General features: G+C 49.0%; 1 protein-coding gene across 10 annotated transcripts in view; it reads left to right on the forward strand.

Annotated features, from left to right (window-relative positions):
• The window catches only part of CLEC16A (C-type lectin domain containing 16A), a 196,676-nt gene that overhangs the window by 29,256 nt on the left and 142,786 nt on the right, over positions 1 to 24,634 (forward strand). For 9 of the 10 annotated variants that reach the window (XM_077906633.1, XM_077906634.1, XM_077906636.1 and 6 more), the window contains exons 8-10: positions 700 to 753; positions 3,521 to 3,634; positions 19,459 to 19,690. In XM_077906633.1, the coding sequence (XP_077762759.1) occupies positions 700 to 753; positions 3,521 to 3,634; positions 19,459 to 19,690 (400 nt within the window). The remainder of the gene's footprint in view (positions 1 to 699; positions 754 to 3,520; positions 3,635 to 19,458; positions 19,691 to 24,634) is intronic. The other variant, XM_077906632.1, reaches the window with a different exon arrangement.

A 24,634-nucleotide genomic window follows, 5' to 3' on the forward strand; every position in this document is an offset into this window, starting at 1 on the left:
GATTCTTTTTAAAAACAAGCAAATAGAAGAAAATTGCAACCCTAACTAGATCAGAGGCAGCTCTGGGAGGCAGAGAGAAAACAGGACTTAAAGTTTTCAGACTTGGGATCAAATTCTGCATCTTCCCTCTCCTTACTCTGTGGCCTTGGATGAGGCAGCTAACCTGCCTGAACCAGCGTCCTGATGATCATCCCAGGGTTGACGCAGGATGGGGCACATTGAAGTTCCGTACAAATGAGGGGCTTTTCTTTTTTTTCTTTTTTTTTTTTTTTGAGGGGCTTTTCTGAGGCCAGGGTGCCCCGACCCCTCCTTGCTCCATTTTGAAAGCTCTTCCTGAGAAGAGGCCTCTCCTGTGGGGCAGCGGACTCTGTGGCCCAGCTGGGCGAAATTCACATTCCTGGTAATTTAAGGAGCAGTTCTTCTCTTGGACCTAGCCTCTAATCCGTGACTAATGGTGAAGGATTTCTCAGGTGGAAAAACAGAGGCCTGGAGAATGATATTGGATGGGATTAGGTTACGAATTTGTTTTGCAGAGTGGACTTTTAACTAGTACCAGGAAAGAACAGCCTTAGGGGCATGGGGGAGATGGGGGACAGGGCACCTCCCCTTCAGACAGGTGGCTTTTGGGTTTCATGTATTTTGTGCTGTTCGCGTGTATGACTGGACCTCTCTCTGTCTCTTTACCCCAACTTTCAACAGGGAGGAGAGCGCCCGAAGATCAGCCTGCCCGTTTCTCTCTATCTCCTGTCGCAGGTACGGTTCATCGTTTACCTGTGTCCCCAGCCACATTCAGGGGTCCTTTGGAGGACCGGGCCACATCACCCTGTCTTCTCTCTGCATCCCGCATCTTGAAGTAAAACAACAACATAAGGAAAGGTGGCAGTTTCTGTTTTCCAGACACAGAGTAAAGGGGCTGGTGTCTTGTTCATGGTAACGGGTGAAAATTGAAAGAAGAATGGAAAGTAAATCAAACCTGGCACTTAACGTGCTTGGTTTTCACCATGGGGACTGAGGTTTTCAAATAACCAAGGAGTGTTCTAAATACTCTAGAAATTTAGAGGTGTAGGTCTTATTCATGGCATTTTGAAATAAGCCCCAAACTGCAAGAACCAGTATGTGCATCCCTGCAGCAGCCTTCATTTAAGAAACTTCCACTAATGAGACTGTTTTTAAAGACTCTTGTGGTAGTTCGCAGATTACCTTCTGGAAGGTATCTTGTAGCAGCCTCAGTTCCCAGATTTGTGTCTTGAGCCAATCTGTCTGCCTCCCCCCTCTTAAACAAGTGTGTTTCCTTCTCGTAATTATGTAATATTTACAAGAAGGGAAAAACTCCATGGCGACCCAGTTACATAACTTTGAAAATATTTTTATTACAAGCAGTCCAGACTTTCAGGCCATCTCATTAGACTGTCAAGTAGTCAAACGTTTGACCAGAGCTCTGTTCCCACTTCTGCAATGGCGCAGGTATTTATTGGCTTTGCTGAGAGAGCGTCCTTCTGCTCTGGTCCCTGGGCCATTTGGCGATTGAGGCAGGGCTGAGAAGAGAGTTGCAGCCCTTGCGTCCTGGTGGTGGCAAAGCCAGTCGGGGGTCCGCACATGGCCTGCTCCTTGTTCCCCCTCGGAGTCCTGTCCTGGGGGATCTGTTTGCTCAGAGCTCTGCACCGGTGCCCACTCCTTCTGAATGCCCTTCTGTGTGATGGAGCTCGGTGCAAACCCCAGCATCTCCTGGCACCCTTGACTGCTGCCTCATTACAAATCTGCCCGAACCTCCTGCTTGGGATTCTGGGAGTCTGGCAGGACTTGCGCAGCCAGATGCTCAGCCACAGGAATCCCATGGAAAGCACTCCCAGGACCCATTAGCTGTTGGAGCATTGCGTGGGCAGCGTCCCCTCTGAGGGACGTGGGGTCTGGCCACGCCCTTTCTCTGAGAGCCCCTTGGCTCCTGTTTTCTTAGGGAAGGACTAGCAGCTCAAGCACCAGATGCCTGTTTCAGTGTCTCACAAAAAGCATAGTATGCGATTTGGCATCCTCAGCTGGAGCCACAGGGCCTATCCTCCCCTGCATTTTCAATTTAGCTTTTTCATGTTGTTGCCCAAAATGTGTGAAAACCTCCAATCAGGTAGAAATCTTGTATCTTTGAGCATCCTTACAAATCATTTGACAAGCACAGCTGCAAAACCAGGAAAACTCACGTTAATGTTAGTGTGACCAGGGATTCAGTCCTTCTAGAAGTCTCCTCCTCGCCCCCGTCCCCCAGGCACCCAGTCCCATTTCCCAGATGTGGCAGCGTTTCAGTGTCTGGCTCTGCTTTTTTTTTTTTTTTTTTTTAAACTATGTTTACGTTTCTAATAAATTTTTTAAGTTAAAAAGTTCAAACAGGTGAAAACCGGGTTTTCTACTTTTGTTTCATCTCCTGATTTCTGTCCCTGGAGACAATTGGAGGCACAGGGTTTTCTTACACCCTTCCAGAGACATTGTCTGCCAGGGGTTCTCAGCTGGGGGTGATTCTATGCTCCCTTCCCTCCCCCCCACCCCAGGGATGTGTGGCAACATCTGGAGACATTTCTGGTTGGGTAGAGGCCAGAGATGCTGCCAAACATCCTACAATGCACATGACAGCCCCCCACAGCAAAGAATTATGGCCACATGGTAGCACCAGGGTTTAGAAATCCTGTTTAATGTGTATGTAAGTAAATGCAAATATGCACACACCCTTTTTCTGTATAAATGGTGGGTACAGCACTGGTGGTGTCTTTATATTTTAAAACAAAGTAGCAGGTGTGTCTGAGTCAGCTTTGTGAGGCAGCTTTGAATACCCTGATTCCCAAAGCTGTTCTGAATGTTGGGCAACAGGGTGGGGTAGCAGGGCCATCCCTGACAGCCCAGCGTCTTCTGATCTTGCATGCTGGCACAACTAGGCCCATCTCTGGCTCGTGTGGCTTTGCTTCCCCACAGCGCCCATACCTCCCTCCCGCTGCCATGGAATCTTGGTGTGCTGAAACACACCACAGGGGTCAGTGCTCATCCCAGCGATGGGATCTCTGCGTAGCCAACCCTTTGCCAAGTCCTTGATTGGAACAAGATTCGCTGGCCCCTTCTTCCCGTCTAACTGAAATATTGGGCCTGTGCCTTCCAGTCTTAACATAATCAAATTTGACACTAAAATGCCTGTGGAGAGGAAGGAGTGTGCTGGTTTGGCTGCTCTTTCCTACGTTGTTCCACTTCAGCCGGATTTGGCTTCACCCAGCCATGAGGGACAGTCTAGCTTTAATGCACTTCCTTCCGCTGGGGAGCAGCCAGCCAAATAGGCAACAGTCTGAATGAAGGAGGGGCCGACCCTGGAAGGAGAAAGGCATAACTGGATTCTCCTAAATGGTACCCATTCTTTGGATTTTGCTTCCTGGGGATGGTTCCTTAATACAGGACCCAAGTAGCCCAACATCGTTGTTTCTGATCGAGGAAGGAAGAGGTGGAGAGATTGCATACTTTAATGCAAATCTGATGTCTTCTTTCTCACCAGGTCTTCCTAATTATACATCACGCACCCCTAGTGAACTCGTTAGCTGAAGTCATCCTGAATGGTGATCTGTCTGAGATGTATGCTAAGACCGAACAGGATGTTCAGAGAAGTTGTGTAAGTCCTTAGCGTTGGGACTGTTCTAGACCTTGATAAGAAGCCGCTGCTCATTTCATTTGTGCGTATGTTTCTCTAAAACCAGAAACCAACATTCTGCCTATAGGGCAATGATGATGCATAAGCTGGTCTGGGATTCAAGGAACCTAATCAGAGTTTTGAAATGTGTACTCAAGAAAATTGGGGCTGGGTACAGAGTGGATTCAATTGATCATATGTTATTGAACAGGGAATCGTACTGCTCTGGGCCCTAGGTTATGTATCTGTGAGGCACTGTTACGGGGACGGAATGAGAGACTACCTTGTCCTAGGCACAGATACCTACAGAGACCGGACACCTATGAATGACATGGGCCCCCGTGAGAGACAGTAGGGAAGGGTGGGGACTGTGACAAATTGGAGAGCATGTGTGTCCTTCCTCAGCAGCTGCTGTCTCACCCCCACCTGCAGTTCTGAAGGAGCATGGATGCAGTGTCACCTGGTTTCCTCACATTTCCAGGGAAGCTGGAAATCTGCATTTGGATGCAAACACTCCCAAGTTTTAAATGATCACCCAGCTGTGGCCTAAACAGAGCACATCTGTGGTTTGTGCATGTTTGTGCATTTTGTGTTCTGCTAAATGAAACTCCTGAGACCAGTGTTAGGATTTCTTCTGAGGTTTTCCCAGCTTGGCCCCTGTGTGTCTTGCCTGTCTTCCATCCTACCATCCTTCTCATATGTCCTGAGCTCCAGGCTCCCTCAGTACCAGTCCAGCTTGCTTTCTCCCCAGCGTGCCCTGTGTTTCTGCCTCCGTATCTGTGCCTTTACCGTACCCACAGCCTGGAAGGCCCTTGCTCCTAGCTCCCTCTCCTTAAAGCAACTTAAAGCAGCTCTGGCAGGCATCTTGTCTCCTTGTATCTGTTGCAGCTTGGGCTTGGCACATGTGTCTGAGTTGAGCACAGTGTTTCGTACAAAGGCTGTTTCGTGAGCTTTCTGTCTCTGCAACCGGTTTCTCAGGCAGTAGACACAAAGGTAAAAGGGCTAGGCTTGCCCTTGGGCAGTCGACTCTGTTGCCATACCTGAGCGAGCTGGCGGGTGGAGTGCATGCAATCCTGTAGCGTGAAAGGCCAGGACTGCCCAGGGTGCAGTGACAGGAGTCCCTGCCCTGCTGGTTTTTCTGGTGTGCGGCGGCTTGGCCAGGCTGTTTTGCTGTTTAAGGGAGTCTTAGAGCCTCTGAAAAGGTTCCCAGAAACTTTCTGTCCTTAGTGGTGGTGGCATTAGTTCAGCTGAATTGAATGGGGCCCTTTCATGGCCCCTGTCTGGCCTATCCCTTCTTTGGTTCATTCAACAAGTATTTATTAAGCTCTTTCTTTGGATCAGGCACCCCATTAGCTCTGGGGATATACAAAATCCTAAATAGTCTCTGTCTTGTTGGAGCTTTATAGTCCAGTAGGAGAGACAGATGTTGACCAAATATACAAACAAATGGACTATCGCAAGTCTTAGAAGTGCTCTAAAAGGAAGGAGTAGCTTTGGCGAGAGGATGGAACCTAGAGGCAACAGGGGTGATGAGTATTGAATCAGGAAGGGACTCCCTTTGGGGCCCATGCCATGACACCATAGATGAGAAAACATGGAGCTGACTTGGTATTTATGGAGCCAGAGATATTTCTCCGCAACTTCTTAAGCTCCCTCTTGCTGACTGAATGTAAGCAGCCGTGTGCTGACTCCACAGAATCCACAGGGCTTCCTGGTCAGAGCTGCTGAGGGCCCACCAGCCAGGAGCTCCTCTCGGGCACGTGGTTTCACCCCATTTATAAAACGGGGAATGAGTCCCACTCCAGAGGGCTATTGGGGAGGATGGGAGGGAAATCCATCAAAAGTACGTGACAGGTTGCAGTCTGGCCCTCAGAGCTGTTTGATTTGGTCTTTGCAGTATTTAAAAGAAGATTTTATGAGTGACCAACTTTAACATTTAGGAAGTTTCACATAAAAATCCAGATTTTGGGATTTCGTTGAACAGTCGGAAGATCTGGTCCCCATTATACATGTGTTTCTGCAGCAAGCTCCTCCGAGGCTGCCCCCCCCCGCCCCCGCCATCAGACGAGGCATGTGTTTGCCATCGGACGTGCCTACTCCCTACACAGCCTGCTGCAGACTTGTACACCATTTACGTTAATAACCAGCTGTGATGTGCTGAGTGCCTTTGGACTTTCTTTGGTTGCTGCTCCGGCTTTGTCCCAGAAAGTCTTCCTATAAGACATGTGGTGCCAAAGTTAGACTTGGTGGTCCAAGAGGTGAACGCAGAGATCTTTGGGGTGCTGGCGTTTGCAGGTTTTTTTCACTGCAATTGATAGGCATGCAGTGAATAGAAATAATCCTATCCCTGTGCTTGTTAGCCCCCAGTGGTCACATCTTGCAAAACTCTAGTACAGTATCACAGCAGGATACTAGCATTAATGCTTGGGGTTTGCAATTTGAGCAAAAGCAAATTGCACAAAGTTCCTGGTGACCGCCTAGCTTGGGATACCTGCCTCAATTGAACCCTCTAACGAGGAGTGCTTAAGAGATCTGTTCTTTCTCCCGTTGGCCTCCTTCTGGGCTGAAGTTCCTGCCTCCATTGTGATAGACCCCCAACTGCTCGTAATGGACCCCTGGACTGAAAATGAGATTGTTTTGAGCATGAAAGGAATTGCCAGCCCAAGTGAAAGTGTCAGCTTTCTGCTTCCGGGTATCGCCTTTCCCTGGGTGCAGAATCGAACTCTGTTGTGTTCGGATGACCGCACTTGAAACTTGGGCAGAGTGGATGTGAACCCCACTTATGACTTACTTGACAATAGTCCTAGTAAGATTCGCCTTCCTTCCCTCTGAGCAAGAACGGTCTCCTATTGTTTCCTGCCTAACTCGGATGTGGTTTGATCATGCTTGTTTTAAGTTTCTTGATCTTTTTTAACCTACTTTCTCCTTCCCGTAATTTGTAGATAAGTTACTGGTATTGCTTCATTTTTACCAGCAGACCTTTCACAAAACCAAACCAAAATTGAAGAGAGAGAAGTAGAGGGAAGAGCAGAGTTATTTGAAAAGTCTGTAATTTAGGGTTAAATTTAAAACGCATCAGCATGGTTAGGTAAATGTCTAATTGAAATTCATCTGTGCATTAAAATCATATGGTTCCTGCTGAGGGCTAGTTCTTGCTATAATTCTAATGCAGAGCAGATCCTGTTTCTTGTCGAGGGAAATAGAGTAAGAGAACACTAATCCTGAAACTGCTAACATCTTGTTATTTTTGCAACATGAACATATAGATGAGATTATGGGATATGCATCATTACCTACAGGTGCTTTTTTTTTTTTTTTTTTTAAGGGCCTGTTTTCATTTTCCACTTCTGTGGAATAGCTTACTTCGTTTTGCATTTCTTCAATCTGTTTCTTCAGAGATGCGGTGGTGCACAGGAAAGGCATGACCCCTGGTCTCACTGGGCTTCCTGTGCCCAGCAAACAGAGGGGGCCATATATTGGAGATGAGATGCTGGCATCACCTGTACAATCATGGGCTTGCCGGAGATGCTCAGGGGCACTAAATGCAGGAATCAGCAAGCTGATGGGTGAACTGGGGGTGGCGTCACAAGGGCTCTCTTGATGTTCTTAATGACTCTCAAAACAGAAATAGCTTCAGAGTCTGACTCTCGCATTCTCTTTGCTCAGAGGCCGGCTTTGGGGGAAGAGTGGTAGAGTGGGGTGCCTTTGGTACTGTTCTGCTTCCGTCCTTAAGGAATAGTCTAGTGGAGTGGACTCTGGAATCAGGCTTCCAACTGATTGAACTGCTGCCTACAGAGAGGTGGTCAGCATCCTCACCTTTGGGACAAACAAGCCTATTCTGCCCCAGGATTCTCAGTCTCTCTTCTGAAGTTACAGCCAGCCAACCACAGGAACACACCTAAGCGTGCTAAGTATTTGCAGTTTCCCGAGATTGAATTGGGGGCTGGCTAAATTGCAGGGCCAGGAATGCACAGAGCTCAGCCCACTGCCACCAAATGACAACAGTTAATATTAGCGCTATCACTGTCATCATTGTCACTAACCACCTGGCCCTGGTTGTATGGCGCCTCCCTAAGGGGTGCTCTAAGGGTGCCTCTACATTAATCATACGGTTCTGATAAGATTGGGCCCCCCAAATCCTGGTTCCTGGTCTTACTAGATAGGTCTCAGGGCAAGTTAGTCTACCTCCGCAGACTTGTGTCCTCCGTTCTCCAATTAGAATAATGGACATGGGTCTGCAGAGAAGATTAAGTGCAGGGTAAAGTACTTCTCCTAAAGCCTAGCACACATCAAGACCTAAATATTAGATACTATCATTACAATGACCTTCGTATCTAAACCCCACATCCCTTACTTGGGACCTCCCTTCCTGGGATGATTAATGTAGAGGTACCCTTAGAGCACCCCTTAGGGAAGCGCCATAAGACCAGAAACAAAGGCACTGAGGGCCAGATGTTAGCGACAATGATGACAGTGATAGCGCTAATATTAACTGTCATTTGGTGGCAGTGGGTGAGCTCTGTGCATTCCTGGCCCTGCAATTTAGCCAGCCCCCAATTCAATCTCGGGAAACTGCAAATACTTAGCACGCTTAGGTGTGTTCCTGTGGTTGGCTGGCTGTAACTTCAGAAGAGAGACTGAGAATCCTGGGGCAGAATAGGTTTATTTGTCCCAAAGGTGAGGATGCTGACCACCTCTCTGTAGGCAGCAGTTCAGCCAGTTGGAATAGTGTCCAGATTCTCTGGCAATCCAAAAGAATAAGTGCACACCTAAAACATTAGCTACCAGTTCTCTACATGACACCTGTCTTTTCTGAGAGCCAGGTCCTCAGCTAACAGAACACTCATCCAGTCGTGGTGTGTGGAGCCAGCATCTGAGAAACTAGCAGCCTGGCTCCTCTGGCTTCTGTGTGTGCAGAAGCAGGGCACTAATCATTGGCTTGGGTCCCCGGGTCACTGCTGCAGGGCTGTCTTTCCAAACCGGGCTTGAATCAGACAGCAGCCGAGCCTCCTTCATATTGAATGCATCATGCTGAGTAGCCCCTTTTGCAGCCCAAAGTAGAGTTCCCCTGAATCTTTCAGTGACCATGACCTTACTCGTGACCCCTAGTTAATCAATGCTGCTTCTGAAGCACACACATTCTTCTTCCTGAAAGTGGTAAGAGGCTTCTGGGAGAGGGTTGGTGGTGCACACCGAAGGAAGAAATAGACCACTATAAATCAAGGGCCTTAATTGGCACCGATACAAACAATCCCACAAGAGAATTGGAACTCATTGTGTATTCTCCTTTTCTTGCGGGGCCATTGTGGTCTGTCCCGTAACCCCTGAATGGAATGCTAGCTCCCAGTCATCCTTGTGGCCTGCAGAAGTATTGAGTGTGGCAGTGCTGATTCATGCCTAAGAGGATGTGACAGAGTGAGAGAGAACCCAGAGTGCACCACGTTCCCCTTAGTAAGTAGGGTGTTGTCATGGTGAGAGACCCCTTAGAAGCAGTCACCTCTTCCTTTCCCCTGCGCAGGTGCGGCTGGACAATTGCCAGAAGTCCCATCGCATGGAGGCTCACAGACGGATAGCCTTTAGCCAGGGCTGCAGGTGACCAGAGGACCAAGGATGCTGGTCCTGGTCCAGTGAGCCAGAGGAGGGCCCAAGGTTCTTGGGGTGGCCATAGATTAGGGGAGCCAGCAGGGGGGAGCAGAGTGGGCAGAGTCGGGGTGAACCAGGGGTGGACAAGATTTTGTGGCTCAGACCCTTAGATGGCTTTTGTGCAGTTGCCTGGCAGCATGTCAGAGGCTGGGGTGGCATCCAGGCTGAGGACTGCTTGCTCCCTGGTATGAGATAGTGTCCTGCCCTGTGCTCAGTGGGGACCATCCCTAGTCTGCATTGAGCCACTGGTGAACTCCTCCAGGTTTCTGTGAAAATTTGGAAAATGGGGAGGGGGGCGGTGGGGGGACAACAGAAAGATGAGGCATCCACTACTTCCGGTGTCTCTGCCCTGGGACTTCATTAGTTTTTATCAGCCACCTTGCCCCTGGGGGCATTTGAGTTTTTTAACCAGACTCTATGAGTTTCTCAAAGCTGGGTCCGCATTACGTATTCATCCATCCATCCATCCATCCATCCATCCATCCACCCACCCATCCATCCATCCATCCATCCATCCATCTATCCATTTATTTATTTATTTATTTATTTATTCATTCATTCATTCATTCATTCATTCATTCATTCATTCATTCGAGAGATAGAGACAGAGGGGCAGAGACATAGGCAGAAGGAGAAGCAGGCTCCATGCCGGGAGCCTGATGTGGGACTCGATCCTGGGTCTCCAGGATCATGCCCTGGGCTGAAGGGAGGCGCCAAACGGCTGAGCCACCAGGGCTGCCCCATATTAATCTATTTAATACACAATTACTGGACAGGTACCCCACATTCTTTTGGCACCCCAGTGCAGTAGGAAACAAAACAAAGGCCCCAGACCTCCCAGAGCTTCTAATGCAGCGGGAAGAGAGGAAGCAGGAAGCTATTAGTAAACACTGTAGCATGTTAGAATATGAGAATGCTTTAGAAAAGCAACAGTAGTAAAGCAGAGAAGGGGTGGCAGCACTCAGAGGCTGGAGTGGGGTGCAGTTCTCCATTGAGTGGCCTGGGTAGGGCTCATTGGGAAGATGACAATTGAGCATAGATGTGAAGGAAGTGAGGGAGTGAGTCATGTAGATTGCTGCAGGAAGAGCACTTTGGCCGGAAAGAGCAATCAGTGCAAAGGCCCTGAGGCAGGAGCATGCCTGGTGTGTCAGGACTAGCAAGGAGCAGCATGGCAGGGCAGAGCATAGTAGGATGAGGTCAGGGAGGGAACAAGCTTCTGAAGCATGTGCTGCCTTTGGAGCCATTGGGAGATTCTGGAATTTAGATCAGAAGAAATGGGAACGTCATAACCTTTGTGTCCCCAGTGTTTAGCCTGGATCCTGCAGTAAATGTCAGTTGCCTTGAAATAATGAACTTTATGAGGGAATTGAGTGCCTTGTATGTACCAAGTCAAGGAGGTCCAGTCTTGGTCAGTGCCACAATCCTCTAGCTGGGAAACTTGGTTTTGCTCAAGGTGCTTTGTCTGACGGGAGGCTGGGGGCGCTGCACACCCGTGAGAGAAGGGCCACGCCATTCAGTTCCATCTCCGGTGATCCCACGGTTTAATGACAGTGTGCCAGGAGGGGAGTGGTGTCAGTCTACTCACTGCCCACTGAAGACCACAAGCGAGGCAGGTGGGCAGATCTCATCCCGGGAGACAGTTGGGCCCCCCCTGGAAACCTCTAGCTTCATGAGCAGAGAAGGGAAAAGAGCCCTGCAGGATTTTTGGCTTATGTGGTATTGCCCTGGGTGCCACTACAGTGATGGCTCATTCCCTAGTAAGAGTGGCGCCCTTCTGTTGAGCACTTCCTGTGTGCCAGGCTGGCTGGCTTGCTCACCCCTCTTCCTCCTCCCACATGTGTTTCTGGAGTATCTACATGTTCCAGGCACCACTGTGCTGGCCTCGGGATACAGGACAAGCAAGACAGACAAGGTCCCTGTCCTGACATTCTGGTAGAGGGAAACAGTAAATAAGCATGTCAACACAGATTGAAGATTTGAATCTGGGAAGAAACAGAAACCAGCTTTGGGAGATGAAAGTGAGGGAAGGCCTCCCGGAAGAAGTAGCCTTGTTGGCTTAAGGGCTGAAGGGTGAAGAGCTGAGTTGGGGGTCATGAGGGCAGGCAGTTGTGATGGGCAAGGTGTGGACAGTGGTGAGTCAGAGACCTTGGTGGGGATGAACTGGCTGGCTAGGATCAAAACGGGGCCACTGTGCAAGAAATACTGGGTCAGGGGATCCCTGGGTGGCTCAGCGGTTGGGCACCTGCCTTCGGCTCAGGGTGTGATCCTGGAGACCCGGGATTGAGTCCCATGTTGGGCTCCCTGCGTGGAGCCTGCTTCTCCCTCTGCTTGTGTCTCTGCCTCTCTCTCCATGTTTCTCATGAATAAATAAAATCTTTAAAAAAAAGAAAGAAAAATGGTTAGTGGGAGAGGGGGGTGCGTTTCTCATCTTGTTCATCTCCTTTGACATCTTCTTTTAGGCTCCTGATAACCCAGAGAGTGGTATTAATATTCTTTGCATAAGCAAGCCGATGACCTCAGAGCTTGGGTGATCATCCTGTTGCCCCCCACCCCATCACCAGGGGATCGCAGGCATCCAGCCCCAGACCCCCATGCTGCTTCTGTTTCTTGGCCTTCTGTCACCATCTGCAGCAATAGTCACTCCCGTTTAGCATGAGATGTGGGCCTCTGGGCCAACTGTTTGGGGTAACTAGGAGTTCCCAATATTCCACAGTTACCTCTTTCTAGAGAGTAAGATAGAGTAAAACACTCTTCCTGAAGAAATACCCAAGTGTTTAGTGTGTTGTCATTTACTGAGAGAGTGTATTTTATTTTACATGAGCCTTGGATGCACCTCTTCCATCATAAATATCTTGCAATTAATTTATCCCCCAGAACTCATTAGCTTTTGGTTGAATGCCAGGCACGGCATTGAAGGGACATACCAGGCAACCCCACCAGGTGTTGAGAGGGACAGAAATGATGGCCCAGGTGGAGAAGCTCCGGGGATGAGATGAGGCTGGTCTCTTATGGGCCTGGCAGCACCAAGAGCTTGTTTTCGAGGCGGTTCCAGCACCATCTTGCTGTTACCTGCTGCATTTCATACAGTCACAGTGCCCAGCATGTGTGCAGTGCGAGTCCTCTGAGCTCGGAGATCAATGGGCATCTCTTTACTTTTTGCCTCTGCAGCTTTAACACTCCCTGATAATTGGCCAATTCGTGGAGAAGAATGCTACGCTCCTCTTGTTAATGGAAGTGGCCTGTTAGCTCTTCACATTCCTCCCCGATGGGTTTTATTTTCCCCATTACATCTGGCAGCATGTCCAGCTGCCACACTGATGTGGTTGCAGTTGTGTGTTCTGCACGTCTTGGCCTCAGCTCAGTAGCACTGGGTTTCTCAGTGTTGGGCATGTAGTGCGCACCTCTGTATCATCCTGGCATCTGTGCTCTCTGATGTTTGCTTGCTGATCTCGGCAAGTTATCAGCCGAGCTTCTCTTCACGGCCAGTTGCAAAGCCACATGCTGTTGGTTATGGTTGGTGCATGCCTGGGTCACCATGACCCCCTGTGACATTTGGAGCCCTGTGTACATGAGACAAAATGGTCAGTCATCACACTGTGTGGGCAGCCGGAATGATGGTCGGGTCAGAAGGCTGCCTCATGAGTGGTAGGTATGTCAGCCATCCCTGAGCTTTTGCTGCGCTGTCCACCTGCTGCTCTGACAGGTGTGACTGAGGCCTGGCTGGGCCCTGAGGTCTGCCCTGCAGGGGGCTGGCCCACATTGGCAGGCTGACAAATGCTCACTGAAGGCGGTGAGTGCTGGAGCAGTGCAGTAGAGTCATCAGGCCTGTGGGGATTGAAACCAGACTCTCTGGATCCAAATCCTGGCTCTGCCTCTGCCAAATGGGTGACCTTGGGCCAGTCTTTGCCCGCTGCAGCTCCCTCCCTCCCCTGGTCGCCTGTTAGAGGATAAAGTGAATCAGTGTACATATTGGGTTCACAGCAGCACTGGGTCCATTTCTGATGCCCACTGGGCATTAGTGATGGTCCTTCGTACCGGGAGACAGGTAATTGGGCATTAGTGACAGTCCTTAGTACTGGGAGACAGGTAAACAAGGAGGTGTGCTCCTTTTTGGCACCACATAGCCCTGTGGGGCAAGTACTACCATGAGGCCCATTTGGTGACTGTGGGAACTGAGGCCCTAGGAGAAGGTGGTGAGCGGCAGGACACTGAGCCTGGGCCCCGGCTGCCCCAGCACCTCTGCCTTTGTGCTGTATGCTCTGCAGGCCCAGCCCCTGACGCTGGGGATCAGGGAGGCTGGCCAGGGGCCCAGGAGCGCTTTGAGGAGGCTGAGTCCAGCCCACTAACAAACCAGAAATCCAGCGAGCAGAAAGTTTGTAGGAGCCAGGGAGCCAAATTTAAAACAGAATGTGATTGTTTTTTAGAGGTTAGCCCCTCCCCTGCCATCTCTTCTACCCTGGTGATCCATCTGCCAGGGGTCAAAGGTGAATAAGTATTTCTAGAGTGTCTCTTTGTGGGAGGCATTGTGCCGGGCATGGTTGCACTCAGGATCTCATCGTAGCTCCATGGCAGCATGCGATGGAGCTGCTACTGTCTCTCTCTTACTTATGGGGAGACAGAGGCTCATTTGGTCAGGGCCCCTGGGCCAGTAAGTGAGAATGAGGTTGGACTTGGGTCTACCCTTACGTTGGGCAGGTTTTGTTAGACAGCGTGGCCTGCCTCCTTGCTCCTAGTTCTCGAAGAGCACTGCAGAGCTGTTTGAACAAAAGGATTCTAGCCGCTTCCTCAGAAGGTGAGCAGGCTCTGCCTAGGAGAGTGTGGAAGGTGAGCTTTCCTAGATCATGGCAATAGCTCCTACAGAGCCAGAGCCAGAGCCAGACACCGGGGCCATGTCACCTGTCTGAGCCCTTGTCTGCCCCCTCTAGCTGCCAGCCTCTTTCTTCTTCCTTTCCCTCTCAGCCAAGATTCTTCCCAGAGCGGCCTGCCTGCTGTCCCCATGCTGCTTTTCCTGGCCATTGCCTCCTTCCTCCCTCTCCCCCGAACCATTGAGTGGGTACAAAGAAACCCATTGAGCAGCTTGGATCTACCAGGTACAGAGGCAGGGGTACTCTGACAGCGCTGCTCGGGCCACGAGCACTGTGAACCCCCATCAGGAGCAGGTGGCTGGAGGGGCCATCCAGCTGGCTCAGCACCACCCCGTGGCTTGCTGTGTGCCTGCTGCTCCCTGGGGAGCTGGCCAAGCACATTGTGTCCCGGGGCACCGCTGCAGTCACCAGGCACACCCACTCCCACCCACTCCAGTGATCCGGGCCTTGACAGAAATAAAGGGTGAACGGGCCAGAGCTCTGAGCTGGCCTTCCTAGCATTCTCTCCTCCCAAGTGTTCTCGTGAACTCCTTTTCTACCATTCAAGACTTGGACCAGTCATTTCCTTCTCCACGAAACCCTCCTGAGCTTCCCCCTCGCCTCCGCCTCCCCCGCCTGGCAGGGTTCCTCACTCCTTCCTCCGTGCCCCCAGAGTCCACGTGGATGCACGCCAGAACCCTGCCTGCTCCAGGCTGGTCTGGGAGCCCCGTGCAGGCAGGCCCAGGGCTGCTTTCACCCCTGGTGTTTGGTCTGGCTCAGTGAGTGAGGTCAGTCCTGTGGTGACTGCAGTGCATCCAGCCTCCAGACTTGTCCCATCTGCTCCTAGCTTGTCCTTAGGGTGTTAGGACAATCACTTTCACTGACGATTCTGTAGGTGAATGTTTTTTCAATTGAGGGATAACATAAAGTTCAGTAATCAGGTGTGTCAATGGCTTTGTGCTTATGACTGTGTGTGTGTCAAGGCAGAAGACATTTCTCGCAGCTTGTTCTCCGTCTATAACCTCCTCCTCCTCCTCCTAAAGGTGTCTTTTTTTTTTTTTGTGAAATACATATAAAATAATGGATTACCTATTCTTAAGTATACAGTTCAGTGGCATTAGGTACCTCCTTTAAAGGTACTCTTGACATTTAAGTGGCATTGGTAATAACTTTCTTGGGGCACAAGGACTGGATGACATAGAGACGACTAGAAAAGAAAGTGAAAGTTCCCCCAACCTCCCTATCCTCTTAAGAAGGGACCACTCTCTGGGGCTGGGGCGTCTGTAACCTTCTAGACCTTGCCATGGTCACCATCATTTACATATCTATCCACACAGGAAAACACAATTCAGATGGACATGTTTTAATTGATATATTTTTTTGTTTTTTTAATTGTAAACAGAATCCTGGATGGGTGGCTCAATTGTAGCTTGATTGTTTTTATTTTATTTTATTTATTCATTTGAGACAGAATGAGCAGAGGGGAGAGGCAGAGGAGAAACAGACTCACTGAGCAGGGAACCCAACTCGGGGCTTGATCCCAGGACGCCAAGATCATGACATGAGCCAAAGGCAGATGCTTAACCAGCTGAGCCACCCGGGCGCCCCTGCAGCTTGCTTTTTCATGTGCACTCTGCATGTGGCCTTTCTAGGATGGGGTGCCCCCAGACCTAATGGAGGGCATTCTGTTTGACACCTGGGGTATTTCTGTGTCCAACACCAGGGCCTTAGGTGTTTGCGTCCTCCTTCCTGACCCCTTGCTTCAGACCCCCCTCGCTGTCCCTGCAGAGCTGACTCTCAAATCCTGCAGCCCTAAAAGCCCTTAGTTACTTCCAACCCCTGGGGAGTTACCTTCTGGAGTATTTTAAACAAGGATGGAAGCCTTAGGGTGGTGGGGTGGAGAGTAAGGTGGAAGCAGACACTTCAGGGAGCAGTTCAGCCCTTGGGCCACCCCTGAAATCACATTGCTGGCCTTCCACTGGCCCTGACCTCAGAAGCCAGCCCTAATGGCCAGCCACAGAGCCTAGGCTCCAGCTGCATTCTCTGGATAACTGGAAGAATCTGTGCTGTCAGCAAGGACGGCCCCATATCTCCACACTCCTCTTGGCAGCTCAGGCTCCAGGTCCCTGGGAGATGAGCCCTTAGCAAAACCTGAACTTGCGGCATTTGGGAACTGTACACCTGATTCGCATACATGGTGTGCTCGCTTTATGAGAATATAAACCCAAAGGCCTCCTGAGTTTTGACTCTGAAGTGAGCTTTCCCCATTCTGCGCCTGCCCTTGCACTGTGCTAATCTCCTGAGGCTGTCAGGCTCCTGGTTTCTTCCATCCCTCACTTTCCTTCTTTACTGTTCTCTCTGTTGCTTTGGGTACAGTATGGGTACAGGCAGCCATGAATTCACTCAGTAGTTGCCCATTGAGGTCCTGCCCTGCTCCAGGCACCCGGTTTAGTGTTGAGAGTATACCCGAGGGTAAGGTGGATGGGTCCTTCTCCTGGGGGCCTTCCATCTGGAATATCTGGGATTGTCCACTGTCCCACAGAGATTCCTGGAGGCCAGCAGCCAGGAGGCTCTTGACAGGAGCAGAAGGAATGTTCATGGATCTCTGTTTACATTTCCCAGCCAAGCCCTGTCTGCTTCTCCACAATCAGGCTTTTAAATATAAAAGAAAAATGAAAGGAAAAATAAAGTCCAAAATTATAATGTCCAAATGATTCCTGATAATTTTTTTTAATTAACATGCATACAGGATTAGAAATTTCAAACAGAAAGGTCTAGAAATAAAAAAAAAAAATACAAATGCACTTGTGTGGGTGTGCACACAGGACCACCTGCTTTTTCTTATCCCCCAAAGACTAAATCCCAAGACATTCTTAGGCCACTTTCGAGGAAAAGCTGTTCACAGCATCACGTGTAGCCCTTGTAAAGCTTTACTTGAAGGGCCCCCTACTGAGCTCCCTGCTCTTGCTTTTCCACTCTGGTACCAATTGTGTATGCACGCATATAGGTACAAAAAGAGCTGGGTCTCTTTAACATGTTCGTGGATTCCCATTCTATGGTCAGACTGTAATTACCTAACTACTCCCCTCTTGATGGACATTTAGGTTATTTCCAGCTGTTCACTGGGTAGGTTGCATTTTAAAGGTTTGAAATTTCCCCAGTAAACATGTCCTCCCAATACCTGACCGTCGAGAAAAGCAGATCCCTTTGGAAAGTTTTAAAATTTATTTTTACAGTTGACTCTTAGCCTTTTTTTTTCCTTTTTTGTTAAGGAGGCAGGGAAAGGAAGGTGACTCTCATATGTTGGATGCTTACCAAAAGAACTTTTATATTCGAGATGACATTTAGTTCTAGAAGGCTGGCGTTATCTGCACTGTGTTTTAGACAAGGACCCTGATGCTCACTCGGAGAGGACCCACACAGCTCATGGGAGTCCAGCTGGGGATCGTAATGCCCTGAGCAGCCCAGGACACACACTTTCACTTCCCTTTATTTTAGCACTTTTGTACATCCAAGTTCATACAGAGCTCAGGGAGAGTTTTCTACGTCCGTCCACGTGAATTTTTGCTTGGACCTTCTAACTGGGTGATACTTTGCTCTGCATTTAGTCTCAGCTTTCTGTTTCAGAAAGCTTTGATTGTGGTGTTAATCTTGGGACCCTCGACTTCCTGGGTTTGAGGCCTTCAGCAGAAGATGAGGGGCTGTGTTCGGTCACACAGCATCCTAAGTGGACTCTGATGGATTCTGTCTGTCAAGTGGCACATGCTCAGGGTGCTCCCGCCTCTGGGCTCTCAGCCGTTGGCGTCTGTAATGCGCTATCTGGGTTTCCTGGGCAGTAGAATCATATCTCAATTTATCTGTCATTTTTGTGGATGAATAATCCAAAGTGAGTAAATAAAAATTAATGTTCAGATTTGGATGCTAATTTAGTTTCCAATTAGGTTTTGTTTTGAACGATATTGAAATTAATCTGTGCTCCTTGAAGACATTCCACTTAAGCAAAGTATGGTGGCCCCCAGAATACAGCTGGCGGTTGGTTGGGGGTGAATTCAGAAGATGGATAAACTGTATCAAGATAATGGAAAAGTTTTCTTTAAAACTTTCTCTTTTTTTTTTTTTTTTTTTTAAATGACAAAACGATGTCTGGACCTCATCCAGACCCTGAAAAGAGAAAAATACTTCAGTCAGAATCCTGCCCCAAACAAATCCATTTTCTTTTGTCTTTGTTCCCTTCTGGACCTGGTCCATTTGTATGTAAATACTTTTTAAAGGGTACTGAGCATCTAACTGAGTTTGAGCTCCTCCTGAAGCACCCTTATTTCAGGAGGAGCTTGGGCTTTGGGATTGGGCAGACTTAGTTCCCAGTCTGATGCGTGGCTCAGGAGCTGTGTGATATCCGGGGAGTCACTTTGCCCTTTGGAGCCTCTGTTTTCTCATCTATAAAATGGGAGTGGCGATCCCTTGAGCTCATCTGTGTTACCTGGACTGAGATACGGCTACGTGTTTCCCATAGGACGGGGCATGATCCACAGGCAACACACTGGCCTTTTTCATTCTCTTAGAAAGCCTCCTGACTTCTCAGAGAACTTTCTTTGGGGTCAGCTTACTTTGCGGATGAGCTTTAACTCCTTGCTGGTGCTTGCCAAGCCCCTTTTCTACAGAGCCAGCATTTGGCTACATCCAGTGCACCTTTTTTTTTTCTTATTTTTATAACAGCAAGATATATTGGTGTTCCATGTTCTGTAGTGGTATACAGTTTCTTTTAAAATAAATGTATTTAAGCTAGAAGTTAATACCACCAGCGTGCTGTACTTAAGACCTAAGTTGGGTGGAGGGTGTGTGGGTTTGAATCCCAGCTCTGCTGTCTCCTGGTCCTTTGACCACAGGTGGGTCAACCACCGCCTCTGAGCCTCAGTTTTATCGTCTGTAAAGGGAGTGAAACAGTGAAACAACAGGACGACCTCATGGGGTCATTGTCAAATTCAAGTGAGATAATACAGTCAGCGCCCTTAGAGAGCATCTGGCACAAGCAGGGTACCATAAAAGTGCTAAGAGAGGTGTGTTTCCTAGGCAAACGAGTGACCTTTGGGAAGCACAGAGCTAGTGTTGCTGACTCAGGGCGGCAGGCAGTAGATGGTAGCTGGTGCTATTGTTCTGATGATTTAACAATGGTGGTGTTAATCATAGTCACGATGACAACATGGGAGGTTGCCTTTTTTGTTTTGGAAATAGAATTTCTTGGGGCCACAGCACTCAGGCAGCTTGATGATAGTGTCCCGTGAGATTCCAAGGTTCCAATCCGTGTGTTGACTTCCCTAGGCCAAGCCCAGCATTCGGTGCTTCATTAAACCCACCGAGACTCTAGAGCGTTCCCTTGAGATGAACAAGCACAAGGGCAAGAGGCGGGTGCAGAAGAGACCCAACTACAAAAACGTTGGGGAGGAAGACGATGACGAGAAGGGGCCCACCGAGGATGCCCAGGAAGACGCTGAGAAGACTAAAGGTATTGAGGGTGGTTCAAAAGGCATCAGGACGAGTGGGGAGAGTGAAGGTGAGTGCGCCCGCGAACACCACCCTGCTGCCTGCGCTGTGAGCCAGGCTGTCACTTGTGTCTAGTCCCCGTTGTGTGTCCGTGGGCACTTCCGTCCATTCCTGATGCCGGTGTACCTCATTCTGTGGGCTCAGCCCTCCGCAGGCAGCTGTGGGCAGGTCCACTGCAAGGCCTGCCCTCATCGCACGGGTGATCCAGAGCAGGGTTCTTAACTTGGAGCCGCATGCCTCGGTTTCCCCGTTGGTAAAAAGAAGGTAGCAGATAGTACTTACTCTGTGTTTCCGAGAATTAAATGCATTAATACATGTACCGTGCTCGGAGCAGTGCCCGACCCGTGTCACAGGCATTCACTGACACTACTGCTCTCATCATGTTTATTGGAGTTTTTATTACTCCCCATCACCTGCGATTATGATTTTTGACACAGTCATTATTCCTAGTGCACTGCAGGAAGAAAACTTGTGTTTAATGAGATTATGTATATTTAATAAGTCTTTTTTTTCCGGAATCAAATAATCAAATATAATCCCCTAGATAATCTTACATCAAGATTTATTCAAAGTCCTGTCTGTTTAGAATGAGGTACACCTGGCTTTGGGGCATGTGTGCTCAGTAAGCAGAATCATTCATTCCTCTTCTTGGTTTGTGTTGGGGATGATTCTGGTTTAATTTCCACCTTCCTCTCGCTTAGATACTCACACCTCAATCTGGAGAGCACTGTCTGCTCTGGAATTAGGCAAGCTTTAGCTGTGCAGTCTCTTGTGTCATGGGCCGGGTGCACAGCCACACAGATGGGGTCTTGGCCACGGCCCTGCGCACTCAGAGTGGAGCAAGGGCTGGGGTGGAAGTGGGTTGGGGGCTCTGCGTGCTGGACACGAGCTCCCACCACACCTCATGGCACAGACACGGGCTGTCCTCAGCTCCTACTGCAGGCTATCCTCCTAGGCCTTGGTCTGGTGGTGTCTGCTCCAAAGCCAGCTGCCCTTAGCCCATCAGTCTGGACCATGTGAGTCCCTAGTCCATGGTGTCTGAAGCTGGAAAATGCAGTAACTCAGTAAATCAATAACTGGGAATCATTTGTTTTGGGGAGTTTGCTGTGATTATGGAGCTGAAACCCGCCCCCTTCCCCACCCTGCTGGCCCCATTCTGATTTTCTTGGCAGTTCTCAGGGAATGACACGATCACATTTCAATAAGTATAACCAAAGCATCTCTCTGGTGCCACCCGGCCCTCTTTTTAAGGCTGAGATCCCCAGCATGCTTTTCTTTTTGTTTAAAGTGCGCAGTCAGCATTTGGCGTAGGCATTCATTCTTGGCTCAGAACACGTATGCCAACAAGTATCACTTTGGTGGGGAGGTGAGGGGCAAACGCAAGGTAAGCAAGCCTTCTTAGTTTGCTTATTTGTATCTTTCTTTTCTTTTTTAAACTCAGGAGAAAATTGTCTGCTTAAAACCTGGGGTTTAGCTGTGCTGTGGCCACACTGGGCAAAAGGAGGAGGATTTCACCCCATTTTGTACTCTGTGTTCTTGTCGATTTTGTTTTGGAAAGATGCTACCTCTTTCATTCCAGTCCTTTTAAGGGCTGCTGTCTAACCAGGCCTGGCCATGACTAACCCTGGTGTGGACAGGGCAGGCTTGGCCACAAACACAGTCAAATGAGTCAGCCTGGAGGCCCAGTCCTGGTGTGCGGGGCTCCCGTGGCTCGGCCAGGCTACTGTGCCAGCTCACTATTGAGATTGGGGTGATGGCTCCCCAGATGCTGAGCCTCCCTGCCTGGTACAGGGGGCAAGGGGAGAAACGTTCATCACCAGCCCATAAAAACCTGTTTTCTGGATGGCTACTCGGCCAGGTTGTACCAGACAAGGCCCTGGGATCTCCTGGAGGTTTTGCTTGGACAGTCGATGCTGATGTTAGAGCTTGGTCGAACATGGCTCTCAGTGACCCTCTTGTTGTTTCAGTGCCCTCCTGTTTCCCTGAACACACATTAGTTATTCCAAAATATTATGGACCTAGCATCTTCCTGCTCAGCTCAACATAAATAAATACAGCTCTCACAGGCCTGTCCAGCAGAGACCCCTAACTGGGCTGCAGCAGCTTTCATGTGAATGGTGTCCTTGATCTCTTAGTTATTTTCAGATTTAAGGTACAGTTGGTGGGTATTCTCTCCTTAGACTGTGTTGGGGTAAAAGCATGCAGCTGTTAGCTCCCGTGACTTGGAAGGGTATAGGCCACAGCATCAATACGGCAGATGCTAAGAAATGGGATGCTGGCCTTACAGTCATGTCTGGGTTTATTGCAAGCCTTGAGTGGCCTCCCCGAGCCCTGTACCTGTTTCCTCGTGTGGAAATGGAGTATGAAAAGATGTAATTCATGTGATGTTTTTTTTCTGTTTTTTTTTTTAAATAAATGTATATGTTAGAATTTTTATGGTTATAAGAGTTAGGAATTCAACTCAGACTGGCATCAAAAGGGCAATTATTGTTCATGTCACTGGAAGGCTTGGGCAGGCCCGGACCTGAGTATAGATGACCATTAGCAGTGCCAGGCTCACATCCTATCAACTTATTACCAAACTTCCCATCAGCTTCCCCTCAGCTGCAGCTCTAGTCTAGGGGCTGATGCTCCGTGACACTGATAGGCCTGGCTCACCCACTGCTGTAGAGGTGTGTTCTGTGCCGGTTGGGTCACTTGTTGATCCTTTGATGACTCCCTCAGTTTAAAAAAGAGGATGTGTTTATCAGAAAGGGGTGTGGTTGTTGACGCAGAGGAAACAGCAGATGCCCCCCTAGAAAGCCACACTGTTTCTGTGTGCTCCTCACGCCCCTCAGGGCTGTCTGCTCCCTTGCTCTTTGGAGGTGGCTATGTGGCTCTTTCCCCCTCCAGAGTATTTTTTCCCCAGCAAGCTTCTTGCCTTGTCCCTAGATCTAGAGACTTCTTGTGATGTCCTTCTTGTGACAGACAGGCACACGTGACTCTTGAGCGAAGAGATGCTGGCACCAATGCCCCTGCAAACCCTGCCATCCCCATGTTAGTGGGGAAATCTTGCCTTAAAAAGGTGACATATAGAGCACTGGCATAAAAAGGCATGTGGTCACAAGTCACAATTTTGCCATGACCTGATTTAAATGTGGCATTAACATGTTCTTTTTCTACAAATGCAACCAGAATTCACACCTCCTCCACATTTAAGCCCAGACAAGGAAGTAGTGTGAAATGAATGTGTGCCTCTGGACCCTCTGCTCTACTGCAGGCCCCAAGTGACGAGTGACTCATTCTGAAACCAAGAAAATCACAGGGCCCCTAAATTTGCAGAAATTGCACACTAAAAGGCCAGAGAAGAGTGCCCTAATGGCCAAAGCCAAAGAAGTGTCTACTCAGTGCTCATTCTATCTTACCTTTCTTTTCAGTCTGAAAGGACAGTTGTCTCTTTTTGGAGTCGCTTAGAGTAGTAGATTGATAAACAGACCTAGGACAAGAGAAAGATGGCTTGGACATCTTGTATGAGGAAAAGGGTTTAGCTTTTATTTTTTTTCCCTATGGAAAAAGAATGCACCGATTTCCTGGCCTGAGGTTGAAAACCTGCTCTTTTCTTGCATCCCAACAAAGGCACAGGGTGAAGAAGACAACTCTCACTCTGAACCTGCCAGGTCAGCTGGGAATTGAGGGGTACCCGGAAGTTTGGAACTCCGGCTTTGGTGTTTTTGTTTTGTTTTGTTTTGTTTTAAGTCTCTATTGAAATGAGATGGAACCCTGGCCTCATTTCTGGCTCCTCTTAAAAACCCAGAGCCAACCCCACGGCTGGCGGAGTTTCCTGATTGGGATGAGCCATGAATCAGCCATTGGGAAGTTGGAGTCTGAATCCTAGACCCTGGAGGGGCTGCTCCTGAGCAGCTCTGTGACCCTCGGCAAGTCATTGCTTCTCTACCAATTGGGAGGCCTTCACGATGCCCAGCCCTCAGCTTGTCAGAAATGAGAACGTCTCTGTCCCCACACTTAACCATGTGATTCATGAGCACTAAAGGCGAGAGAGCAGAGTGAGGAGCTTGAAGGGGCCTTTTGGCTTGGCTGGAGGGACTTGGTGGTTGGGCACCCCCCACCCCCTACTGCAAGTTTCTGTGAAGCCTGGTTCTCTATTAATTTGTATAATGACTTAGTGAGGTGGGTGAGTGTGTGTGTGTGTGTGTGTGGTGGGGGACAGCGGGAAGGGAGAGAGAAGGAGATTAGGAGGCTGGCCCGCCATTGTAAAGATGTGGGAGTGCCACCTTTTCAAATGGGCTTAACTTGTATAAGGAACTTCCCAGAAAAAAAAAAAAAAATCTAAATTCAACCTTGTGCTGTTCAGGGAAGGCAAAACACAAAACAAAGGAAGAGGTTCCCCCCAAATCCTCAGCTCATACACACCCTGTTGTTGCCAGGAGCTATTTTCCTCTTGAAATCTGCTTCAAAGCCAGCCAATAGCATACAGTCCTTCCCTTATTTCCTAGGTAACCAGCAAGGGCATCTTTCTCCTCCTTCCCTGAACGTTCTCGTTAAAGCCTTCTTATTCTCCCCTTCCCCCTTTTTATTGTCTGTCCTCATTTTGATTCCTGGAATGTAGAACACAGAGGGCAACTCAGAAAATCCTTGAATTTGTGAAGTCAAAGACTGTTGGGAGGTCATGCCTGCCATTTCCCTGAAAAGCACTTCATTTACCAAATATTAATCAGATTAGAATGTATATCATCCTGGGCAAGTTGATGGATTATTGCTGTTATTTAAAGAAATCAGAGTGTCAGAGCATCAGGGAAGCTCAGGGATCTGGCCAGAGCTGTCATTTAGAGGGGGAGAGGTTGACCTCCTGGGGTGCTGAGAGTCCTCCGGCCTCTCCTGTACATTCCTGCTATTGTGCAACAGAACCACCATCCGTCTCTACCCCTCTTTTCCTCTTCCTGAACTGAAACTCTGT

Source organism: Canis aureus, chromosome 8 (genome assembly GCF_053574225.1).
Source record: "Canis aureus isolate CA01 chromosome 8, VMU_Caureus_v.1.0, whole genome shotgun sequence".
Taxonomy (NCBI): Eukaryota; Metazoa; Chordata; class Mammalia; order Carnivora; family Canidae; genus Canis; species Canis aureus.